This window comes from Arachis hypogaea, chromosome 16, assembly GCF_003086295.3.
Source record: "Arachis hypogaea cultivar Tifrunner chromosome 16, arahy.Tifrunner.gnm2.J5K5, whole genome shotgun sequence".
Lineage (NCBI taxonomy): Eukaryota > Viridiplantae > Streptophyta > Magnoliopsida > Fabales > Fabaceae > Arachis > Arachis hypogaea.
The window spans coordinates 1,388,140-1,400,642 of NC_092051.1; the positions used below are offsets into that span (position 1 = coordinate 1,388,140).

General features: G+C 35.6%; 1 protein-coding gene and 1 non-coding gene across 2 annotated transcripts; one reads left to right on the forward strand and one right to left on the reverse strand.

Moving 5' to 3' along the window:
* The first annotated feature begins 5,266 nt into the window (after positions 1-5,266).
* On the forward strand, positions 5,267-8,672 carry LOC112756229 (F-box/kelch-repeat protein OR23). The gene is made up of 2 exons (XM_025804714.3): positions 5,267-6,455; positions 8,085-8,672. Exons 1-2 carry the CDS (start codon positions 5,488-5,490, stop codon positions 8,374-8,376), a joined length of 1,260 nt encoding a protein of 419 aa, XP_025660499.1. The 5' UTR covers positions 5,267-5,487; the 3' UTR covers positions 8,377-8,672.
* Positions 8,673-10,347: 1,675 nt separating this feature from the next.
* TRNAT-AGU (transfer RNA threonine (anticodon AGU)) lies at positions 10,348-10,421 on the reverse strand. The gene has a single exon. It is a non-coding gene; the product is annotated as a tRNA-Thr (tRNA).
* Positions 10,422-12,503: the final 2,082 nt, after the last annotated feature.

Consider the following 12,503-nt stretch of genomic DNA (forward strand, 5'->3'; position numbering starts at 1 on the left):
TATATATGTATAAGGAGAAGAGTTTGGTACTGACGAAGACAGAGATAGAGCATCAAGATAAGAATAATCTGACTATTTCAACTAATTGATGAGAACTATACAGCTAGCTAGCAATGTTGAAAATGTGATCAAGAATCCCCCGAATTCCATCAATGGCTACCCTTCAATTTCAATCAATCTGATCTCTTAGCTTGTCCATTACATCAAACAGCTACTACCGGATCAACACTCTAGAGTACATGCTCTAGAAATAATGTAGAAAAGAAGCTAAGGAAAGAAAGAAAATATAAGTAGCAAGATTGTCCGAGTTCCACAAACCCAAGGAACTAGAAGAAACCACTCACTAAAAATTTTTAGTTAATACTAATAATATGTTGAAAACTCAGATGCAGTCGACTTCACGTGAAGTCGATATTTGAGAGCCATTAGATGATTTGACTTTTATCTAACGGCTTTCAGATATCAAGTTCACGTTAAGTCGACTTCACCTGAGTTTTCACCTAATAATATATATAGGTTACTAAATTAAATAACTATGTATCAAGTTTTTTCTTTTTAATTGAAGGTGAAAAAGCATCCATAGTAGTGTGCTTATATAGAAATTTTAAAAACAATAGATCATTGGCCTAATCGAAGCTCCAAATCTAAGTTGTTAGTTGGGTGCTTAAGCAAGCCTATTCCCAATTCCAAGGCGATGTTGTGGTTGTGCTTATCATCATCTTCCATTATAGCATTACTACTCCACCTTGCTGTGACTGTGGTGTTGTTACTGATCGTTTGAGGGGGAGGAAGAAGGTGTGATGTGATGAGTGTTGGTTTCTTATCGCAGCTACTTGTGGAAGCTGAAGAAGAATAAGAGCACAAAGTAATGCTACTAGGGCTATAATAAAGAGATGAAGAGGAAGGTATTATTGGGTGCTTGTTATTATTAGGCTTTAGGATGCTGCTAGGGTTAGGTTTATTAGGTTTATCAGAAAGCCATATTGATGATGATGATGATGATGATCTCAATCTTGCCCTATCTCTTCTATGAACATTCATGTGTCCACCCAATGCTTGTGCGGATTTGAACTCTCTCTTGCAAAAGCTACACCCATAGTTCCTCGCAGGCCACGATGATGAACAAATACTACTACGATGCTGCTCCTCCATTTCAAAGCTTGTATTATTATTGTTATTGTTGTCCTCTTTGTGCTGCTTCTTGTTGTTTCTTGCCACATAATACTTCCCTTCCATGGAGCTTCTCTCTTCTTATTCCACTCACATGCTGTGTCAAGCAAAAACAATATAACAACATTATTCTGTAAGAAAACGTGCATAAGAAGGAGATCCAGTTAAGAACTATATATATATGATGTGTAATGTTCGATATTGAAGCTAACCTTTGACAGACGGATGCGTGCTGATGAGAGAGAAAGGGAAGTAGATCTGAGGAAGGGTACTTCATATCAAAGCTACATATATAGCTATATGTTATTTGGATGGTTGCTTAGTTATCAGGTAGAAGAAATAATGGATGGATCGGAAAGCTGAATGTGTGAAAAAAAGTGCTATTTCCCTTTTTATTTTTTCGTCTCAACCAGCATCTAACGTTAAAGCTATTTGCAGATAATACTTCTACTACCATTGCACTCAACTACTATATATTACAGGCGCAGTTAAGAGTTTTTTTTCTTATATATTTTCTGTTAGTATTAGTTTTAAATCTTCTTGTTAAATCTCGTAAATGCAATATATATGCTCATATCTTTTTATATAATAAATTTAGGTGAGGAAATTAAAGCTAACAAGCTTCGTTATGCTCCCGTTATGAGAGAAAGGGGGTAAACAATTAAATTTAGAAAAAGTATAGGGTATTAATATACTATTTGTCAATTTATTGTCAATAATAATTAATTATTATATTTTAAACACATGTATAAGAAGACGTATCTAGAAAATATATATATAAAGACACTTTCATTAGACACAGTCATAAACAAAATATTTTTGTTAGACACATCTATAAAGACACTTCTGTTAAACACAATCATAAATAAGAGTTGACAGAAATTGGCAAAAATATTGTTGGTAACATAGCGGAATTGTTAAATTTAAGATTAATTTACTCTTTTAACCTTATTAATTTACATTATTCACACATTGTTCAAAAATGTTGTTAATTACCTATACTTTTTTCGAAAAAAAATATATGAACTTTCTTCAAAGAAATCGCTTATAAAATAAAGTTATATATGATATATCAGTTACCATCAATAAAATCTAATAGTCTCGATCGATCACTAAATTTCAACACAAAACAACTCACTGCACACACTCTCTCTCTCCTTTGTCATTTTATTTTCCTTTTCTTCTTTCTAGAAGTGGTGATGGGTAGAAGTGGTGATGGGTGGTCGTCGTCTTATTCAGGCTTAGTTTGGTAAAATTTTTACTTTTTAAAAGTAGTTTATAAAAGTTAACTTTTAAAAGATGACTTTTTAAAAGTTGTAGCATTTATATTTGGTAAATTAAATAAAACATAGTTTTTAATAAGCATAAGCAATATTAATTGTGTTTGGTAAAATAGCTTTTAAAATTTAAAAATACTATAATAAACATAAACACAAATATTAAATTTAAAAATTATTTAACATATGAGGTCATATTAGACTTTTAAATTTTGAAAAACACAAGCCAATTTTAAAAAACTCTATCCTAAGTGCTTTCAAAAGTACCCCGATCTTTTAAAAGCTGCAAGCACAAGCACATAATCTTTTTTATTTACCAAACACAAAATGAGAAGCTTGAACTTTTAAAAAAGCACAAGCACCTATTCAAAAAGCTTTACCAAACCAAGCCTAAGTCTCGAATCCACAGCACTACCATGGTAATGCAGAGCGGTAATGCAGAGCTTTTGATTTTTCGTGTGGAAGAGAGAAACGTGTATGACAATATGGTGTGAGGAAAGAGGTGTTTTATTTGGCTATGGGATGACACAAATTGGAGACACTGATTTGTTTGCATTGTTTTGTTTTTTAAATAAACAATCACAAAATCGGACGGTTCAATTTGTGATTTTGAAAATAAAAAAAATTTTAATGTTAAAATCAGACCGTCCGATTTTTATTTTAACAAGTAAAAAAAATAAAAAATACAAATTGGATCCTCCGATTTGGAGTTTAATTTTTTCTTTAAGTAAATCGGACCTTCCGATTTATATTTTTTTTTATCAAACAAATCGAACTGTCCGATTTGAATAAAACACCATATAAAAAAACACTTAATTTTTCAATAACAATGTATACAAATATATTTAATCAATATAAAAAAAATTAGCCTGGTAATTCATACACTTAATTATTTCATACACTTATAATTTGTTACTGTAATAAGAGAATAGGTAATACTTAGGGTCTGTTTGGGAAATTCTGGAAGTAGCTTTTTTTAATTTTTGACTTATGAAAAGTAGTAGTATTAATGTCTGGTGCAATTTTCAAAACCAAATTACAACCTTTTAAGAAGCTATTTTGGAGCTTATAGAGAAGTTAAAAACCTCTCATAATACTTATACTTTTCATTATATTTCTATAAAATAAGTATTTTTAGAGTTAAAAATACAAACACAAAATAACTTATTTATAAATTATTTTTAACAGAGTCATTTATTATTTAAGTTATTTTATCAAAAAAAACTTAATTAAGTTAGTTATCCAAACTAGCCGTTACTTACTTACACTATGTTGCATGTACTTAGAGAATAGTCAACGCTCGAAAATTGTTGTCATTTATGCTAGGTACACATTTACCTGATAAAATGTGACGGGTACAAATGTAACCACAAAAATCAATATTACGGGATCGATCTTCAGTAAAGAGAAATGTGAATATTTTGATCATCAAGATTGATGACTTCAGATGAAGCGTTTTATCCCGTTGACAAAAAATGAAAAGGCTTTGCCCTCTGATTTTATTTTGGGCCTGAAATCTATCTGCGATTCAATATGTTTTTGGTCTAACTGTACGTGAAGCCCAAAATAAGAGGTAGTGTCACTACCTGACCAAAAAAAAAAAAAGAGGTAGTGTCACTCACACTATACGAAATTACGAATATCCTTTCGTCCCAAAAAAAAAAAAAAATATACTATACTCATATAGTCATATGATCATATGCATGCTTGTACTTGGATGATCTAAAATTGGAGAAACAGAGAAATTTTCTCTCCTTCTTTCTACCAGTGAATGCAGAAGAAATTATTATTCAATACACAAAATCTATTCTAAAGATGCAGTCAATAAGACAGTCAAGGGTAGAGGTGCTTATAGCTCGGTTACCTTCCTCCTTGTGGACGGACAAAGCTAAATTCGGATGGAAAATTTTTCATGTTTAGAGTTTAAGCTAAAGAATTTAAAATTTAAGATAAATTTAATAATATTTTAAAAAATTACTGATGTTAACTTAAAAAATTTAGTTTTTTAGCATTACTGTAATACCAATGATAATATGAGGATGTATTTTTTAATTTTGTGAATGTTTATTTTTCCGATATACTCCACTCGTACAGTTTTTTTTTTATTAAAAAGAAAAAGGCATATCAGTTATGAAATTATAGTATAAGAGAACGTCAACAACTGCTTCACTTTACCTATTATCCTGTTTCACAATTTCATGCATAAAAGGAAAGGAAATAAAATTAAGAATAAATAAATTTTGAATCATTTTTCATGAACACATAAATTTTTACTAAAATTAACTATCCATAATTTTTTTGTAATAAAAAATTACGTACATGCAAAATTAATCGATAATAATTTAATAAATTTAATTAAATTATTATTTAATAATTTTTTACTATCAATTTCATACGATAATTTTTTGTGCCATCAACATTTAACACATAGACTGTGTTTATTTCTAAGAATAGGATATGATAAGAGAATATGATAAGATAAGACATTGATGGACAAAGATATAAAATTTTGTGTTTTTGTATTTTGTTTGGTAATAAACTAGAATAAATTATGAAAATTCAATTTATTTTTTTTTTCATTCAAAAAATTTGAGATGAAAAAATGAAAAATTAACAAAAATAATAAAATAAAAAATAAAAAATAAATTGTATTCTTTATTAGTATTTTTGTATATTTTCTATCACATAAAATATACTAATTTAATGTCTCTAAATACATTATTTCTATCTATATTTTTTTGCCAAACACAATTTTATATCTCAGTGTACTATCTCTGTAAACAAACGTGTTTATTTTCTGACAACGTCGTTTGTTTAAAGAAGAAAGGAAAAGGTATTTGCCTTTTTCTTTATCGCTAAGATTTGTTTGACAAAGTAAATAGGAGAACGAACACAACACATCAAACTCCTCAGCGTTGCCACATCAACGCACAGACACACACCACAGTCAGTGAGTAATCACAAAAACAAATCCACACAAAAGGAAAGGAAGGATATTAAAAATAATAACAAAAAAATAATTAAAAAAAAAAAAGAAGAAATGATCGATACTACTCCGGAATCGCCTCCTGGAGCGCGACAACCACCATCAACGGCGAGGGAGCAGCAATCCCTAACCCTAATCCCGGGCCTCCCGAACGATGTCGGATCCCTGATTCTGTCGATGGTGCCATACTCTCACCACGCGCGTATCAAGCAAACATGTAAGTCATGGAACCGCGTCCTCTCCTCCAAGCCTTTCTTCTCCACTTTCCTCCACCGCCGCCGCAACCACCTCCTCTGCATCTTCCCGCAGGACCCATCCATCGCTTCCCCCTTTCTCTTCGACCCGCAGAACCACGCATGGTGCCCTCTTCCACCCATGCCCTGCAACCCTCAGGTCTACGGTCTCTGCAACTTCGCCGCAGTCCCTCTCGGCCACCACCTCTACGTCCTCGGCGGATCCCTCTTCGACACGCGCTCTTTCCCTATCGACCGCCCTTCCCCTTCCTCCGCTACCTTTCGCCTCAGCCTCCGCGACTTCACGTGGCGTCCACGCGCCCCCATGCTCTCTCCGCGCGGCAGCTTCGCCTGCGCCGTGGTTCCGCGCTCTGGACAGATTCTTGTCGCCGGCGGAGGGTCTAGGCACACGATGTTTGCTGCTGCAGGGACGAGGATCCGCGCGGCGGAGCGATATGACGCGCGGAGGGACCGGTGGTACCCTATAGAAGGGCTGCCGGGGTTTCGAGCGGGTTGCGTTGGCTTTGTGAGCGGTGGAGGGAGGGAATTTTGGGCGATGGGAGGTTACGGTGCGTCGAGGACGATTTCGGGAGTGTTTCCGGTGGATGAGTATTATAGGGATGCGGCGGTGATGGAATTGGATGGTGATGGTGGTTGGAGAGAGGTTGGGGATATGTGGGGTGATGGGGAGAGAGTCAGGGCTGGGAAAATTGTTGTTGTTGAGAATGATGATGATGATAAGAGTGATTATCCAGGTGTTTACATGCTCGATGGAGATGAGATTTTGAGGTACTTTCTTTACTTCATTGTTTTCTATTTTTATGATTGTTATGAATTATGATGAATCATAGGAATTGAATGGTAGTTTAGCTTCATAGAGTTGCTATCAGCAGTTATGATGTTTATGCTTCTGCATTACCTTAACTGACTTTGATGTTCATTATTAATTGAGATTTTATCTGTATAGTTGTATATTAATCAAATTATTGATGTGTGTATTGGCCATATATTTCGAAGGTATTGAGTATCAATGAGTTGTTTCTTGCGATGAGTGTTTGGTTTTGGTTAGGTGACCACTAATAAACATACAGAACATCCAAACAATGTTGGTAGGTCTGTTGGGGAGAGGGAAGAACAGAGATGAGTGGGATTTATCCATCACCCCCCACCATGCCCAATTTAGGTAGAGCCTCCAAGCCCTTAAAATCATGAATAAGAATATTCGAATTGGTATTATTGAATCAGCGTTCCTTTGGCAAATAGGGTGGTTAAGTATGTAAGGAAGATAAGAGTACCGAGTTCTATTTTGCTAGCTGAGTTTCTGGGGGACGGGAGCATGCAATAAAAGTATTGGGGTTTGATGTTACTAATTTAACTCCATCTCAGACAAGCATTTGCTGCAATAGGACGTGTAAACCAAAAACCTATTAGCCCCGTCAGTCCCGAATGAATAAAAATCGAAAAAAAGACACCAATTTGTATGTGAAAGGTAATAATCCCACAAACAAAGGAATTGTACAATACAAATAGTACGAAATAACGTAAAAAAGGACTCATTAATGAATTTTTTAGCCTACGGCCTAGAAGTTGTTTTTTTTATAAAAAAAAATTATTTCGTATTCCCACTCTATACCTTGTAAGGGTATCTAGGGGCCACATATGAATCCTAAATTTCAGGGAACATGATAGAGATAGAGTGTTTGATATGCTATTATTTTGATTTAGGTGCTAATATTGGAATAGGCTGGTTCACATACTAATGGAGGGACCCAACCGATTTTGCTGCATTGTTGAAGTTTTGCTTATTAGGATTGGAAAAATACTATCTATTTAGGCTATTCACTAGGAAGAAGTTTAATGAGGGGGTGATTGGTGATGATGGCCGTCTTTGTTGAATGCAGTTAAGAAATTATTGATGGATTTCAAGGTTTCTTTCAAAACTATTTAACTATTAATAGTTCATCACTTAATTGATAATTTTTCACTTTTTGCCAGTGATTAGAGATGTTCTTGCTTAACTGACCCCTTATTATGCAGTGGGAAATGTTCTTGCTATCTTCCCACATATTTGAGTTTTCATTTATTCAAATATTTTTATTTTGATGATGGAATGAGTAGAAGCCTACCTAGTGGGATAAGGCTTTGTTGTTGTTGTTGATGGAATGAGCAGAAGAGAGTCTGTTATAAAATACTGCAAGATTCTTGTATGATTGCATTTTTCATTCAAATACTGTACCCTAATGTATTTCCATGCCTCTGAGTTTGTTTCCTTCATTATTAATCTTTGTATTGCATGAGTTTGTTTCTTCCATGCAGCATTCTTGATGTCCGCTTGTGTACATGTTAATTACAGATCCAAAGCTTCTGAAGTTACAAATCTGTAACTGACTTGTCCTTATTGATGAATACTGTTTGCAGATATGATATGTCAACAAATCGTTGGCTGTGTGAATCTCGTGTTCCAAGAAAAGCGCCGTACAATTCCTCGTTCGGTGTTGTAGTTGTAAATGGAGAGCTGTATGTACTGACACATTTATGCATCGTTGACATGACAGAAACACGAAGGTCCAGACAGCATAGGAGGGCTGGAACATTGTACATTCAAATTTACAACCCAAAAAAGAAGACATGGAGGTCTCTTGTCACAAAGTCACCTTTCAGTTATCCTATTGATATCAATACTACTATATTGAGCTCAATTTGTCTGTGAGCTTTATGAACTGCACTGCATTGCATCTTATTTGTATAGTTTATGAATCTCCACCAAATTGCTTGTGCATTACATCATTTGATCCACCTTGTTGCTTTGCTGGCGGCCTATTTGTATATTTATGTACCTAGTAGTAACATATTTAGTACAGGGATGGTTCTTCTGTCATACCATCTGTATTTGGATATATATGGGATATTGTATCATATATTACTGAATTGTGTTAACCCTGAGGTACAGACTATTTGTATCTAGTAAATAAATGAAATGGATGTATGTTTCAGATTGTTGCTTGACTTTATGCTGTTCACTTCATGTTTTCATGTTCCTTTTTTTAGGGTGAAAACTCAGGTACAGTCGACTTTACGTGAAGTTGATATCTGAGAACCGTTAGATGAAATGATTAAATTTTCATCTAACGGTTCTCAGATATCAACTTCATGTAAAGTCGACTTCACCTGAGTTTTCACCTTTTTTGAGGGATTACAACACATTATCCTCACATCGCAGCGTCATATTCATATTCATTAGAGGATATGTTGAGGTGAAAAATAAGTGTAAATTTCTCAACATTTCATAAATACAAGTTATTTTCTTGTAAGCATATATGTAACATTACCTCCTTATCGTCAAGTGAAAATTAGTGTACACCAGAAAACTACTCTGCAATACTTTGGGAAAAATGAGAGACAAATAAAAAGGAATAGGTCTATGTGACTCTGTCAATGCTAAGTCCCAATCTAAAATAGTAGATAAGTAGAGTATATGGGGCCGGTAATTATAGTAGCTAATTAGTTTTAGTAATACTTAAAAATATTACTAAAATTAAAGTCATATTCTTTTATATATTAGTAACTTATAAATCTTGTTAAAATTGTATAACCACCGAAATATGCATGCTCAATCTACTACCACAATTCACTGACATTGAATCATTCAAATTGTTGGTACACTTTTTAATTAAATGTTGCTGCTAGTTAAGAGGCAAAAAGTTTACAACTGAAGACCCGAACGGAAATTCAAAGGATAACTAAGTTACATTATTCAAGTTTATCGATTTAATATTTATTATTTATATATGGAAAAAAAAGAAAAGAAAGGAGGTTAGTTTTGGTCAAAACATATAGCTGCAATGGGTCAAAGAGGCAGAGCTCATTCAATTCTTGGGTTCTTTCTTCCTGAGTTCAATAGGTTTAGAACTTCCTCTGTAGATGCATCCATTCCTTTGACATGTATAGTCAAGACTCAAGAATTAGATATTTGAAACGTGAGATATGCTATTTGTACACCAAAATCAGCTACTAAAATCAGCCACCAATGTATTTGTGTATAAATATATGTGTGGTTTAATTTATTTTCAATGTGTATTTGTATTCTAATATGTATTTTATACTGGTGGCTGACTTTGGTAGCTAATTTTAGTGTACACGTAGCATAAATCCTTTAAAAGTTCGGTTTCTTTCGGATCCAAGAGCCTTCTTTCTCTTTTCCTAAAAAATGGAGCACGAAGTAAAGTAAGTATATAAATATATTATAAAAAACGTGATACATTGCCTCTAAGTATTGCACGTTATATTATAGCAGCTCTTCCCTTTGAATTTATGTTTGGGTTTTCCACGTACCTGTATGTAGCAGCGCAGCCTAAGAAAATTGATCAAGTTAGACCAACAAGAATTTTTGTGACGTGATGTCATCACTAAATTAAACCTTGTAGTAGCCATCGCATATGACTCTATATGGCCGCGGAAATCTTCGTCTTGGATTATACTCTTAGTTACTTAGTTTAGTTCATAGTTCAAAAGTTACAAGTGACACTTCGCCAATTTCTTGACTTCAATTTACCAACTAAGGAAAAAGCAAAAAACCACATTTCTTAAGTTAAAGTTTTAAAGAAGATGCTAATAAGTACAATTAAGTGATTAGAACAATAATCAGAAAGTATGATCTTAAAATTAAAATATAAACAATGTTTGCTCTCGTTGAGAGTCGAACTCAAGACCTCCCGCTTACTAAACGGGTGCTCTAACCAACTGAGCTACGAGAGCACATGGGAATTGATTTATTAATAGGAAAAAACATGCTTGTGGAAACTTTGACAAGGGTCTTCGCAATTTCGCATGATGCAATTTGAATTATATATATAATTCATTGCAGTTAATTTTATGAGTTTAATTTTATTTTTAAATCCAATTTAATCAAATTCAAATTTTACAGTTTGGATTTGTTACGGTGGGTAACCGGAGATTAGTGGGCCGGATGACGTTGGTTGACCCAAACGTGTGAGGGAGGTGGCCAGCTGGTGCACCTGAAACTCGGTGTTCCTCCGTTCGACTTGTGCGTCTGGAAGAATGGGGGGTGGTACCTGCAATGACACTCCAATGCCTAAGTTAGCAAGAGCGTGAGCAAGTTGAGAATGTATTGGGACTTAGTGATACCTGAGGGATGTCAAGATATTTATAGTGGTGAACCAATAACCACCGCTGAAGTAGTGCCACCTTTTTAGGTGGATAACCGTTCCCATATCTTAGGGAGGTTAAGATATGGCTCTATGAAGTGGTTAGAGAGTTTCTAGGGGCGGTTACTCATTCGAATGAGTGTTATCTGCCAGCTAACCCTCGTATCCGACTTCTTTGGAGTAGGTCGTGTTCAGTACCGACTTCTGGGGATGAAGGCCGGTACTGGGGGAGGGCCAACCCCTTTGGGTTGGGCTTCTTTGCTTGGATCCTGGGTCCTATTTATTGGGCCAGGGTATGAACAGTGCCCCTACTCGAGCCCAATTTATTTTTAAGAGTTGGGTTCGAGTATTCAACTCGGGGTCGTAGCCGATTTGTGAGAGGACCGATGTGATGGTTTGAGAACCGACGTGATTTTTCGTGACCTTTTGGTTCTGACAGTTACGTCTAATCAAGCGTCGTGTCCGTTAGGGGTGTGCGTAGGGATTTAATAGCCTTGGTAACGGTGCATCCTCATTAATGATTGCCCCGATTTTACCGTTATGCCCCTAACGTTCTTATAAATATTTTCCCTCTCTTTCGTTGTTTCGTTTCTGCGATCTTTCAAATTTTCCTTGCCTTCGTTCGTGCTGCGTTCTTGCGTCTTCAAAGGCTTTTTGCTTCCAACCCTTATTTCCGGATAAAGGTTAGTTCTTTAATATGCCTTTGTAGATAAATTTGATTGGTAGACTTTAGTTTCGCATCCTCCTCCCTTTAGAGACCGTGTTGGTGACATTTCTTTTCCCCTTGTAGGTTTGTTACCCCCCTTTTTTATAAAAAGAAATGGCTTCTGTAGATGCTCTCTCTCACTGGGTTGATGTCACGGTCTTAGGGGAGGAGCCCTCAGTCGATTCTGAGTTCATTACCAACCTTCGCACTCATCACAGAATTTGTACTTCTGAGGATGACGAACCAAAATACGAATTGGTAGTCCCGGGTCCTGAAGACCGGGTTTGTTTTGGAAGAGTCGATGAGGCGGCCCCTCATTTTTTCTTTATGTATGAGTGCATGATCACCCGTTTGGGTGTTTTTCTTCCTTTTTCGAATTTTGAGATATCTGTTTTGCGTCACTGTCGAGTCGCTCCCACCCAGCTTCACCCCAACTCTTGGGGTTTTTTGAAAATTTATCAATTTGTCAGCCAGGCTTTAGAGTTCCCGACTTCTTTAAAGATTTTCTTCCATCTTTTCCATATGACAAAACCCTTCAGTGGGCTAAACAATAAACAACAGTGGGTGTCGTTCCGAGCCATACAAGGTCGGAGACTTTTTACCCTTTTTGACGAGTCCTTTCATGACTTCAAGAACTACTTTTTCAAAGTGCAAGCTGTAGAGGGTCACCACCCCTTTTTCCTGGATGATCATTCTTCTCCCCGATTTCCTTTATATTGGCTGGAGGCCTCCCCTTGCGAGAAATATGGTCTGGATGATTTAACTGAGGTAGAAGCAGCCATTGTGGGGTTCCTCCGAGAAGCGTGGGGGAGGGCCCCATACTTGGATACTAAAAAATTTCTCCAGGGGTCGCCGTCCTTTGTCCAGTCACAATTAGGTAGCTTTTTGCGTTTCTTGCTTGTTTCCGACTTGCAATTTCTTTTACCGACTTTGTCTGATTTTGGCTACCAATTTGTTTTTTGTAGA

Coding starts and splice junctions, on each gene's coding strand:
- LOC112756229 (XM_025804714.3), top strand. CDS start 5,488: ATGATCGATACTACTCCGGAATCGCCTCCTGGAGCGCGACAACCACCA. Junction 6,456..8,084: donor GATGGAGATGAGATTTTGAG/GTACTTTCTTTA, acceptor TACTGTTTGCAG/ATATGATATGTCAACAAATC.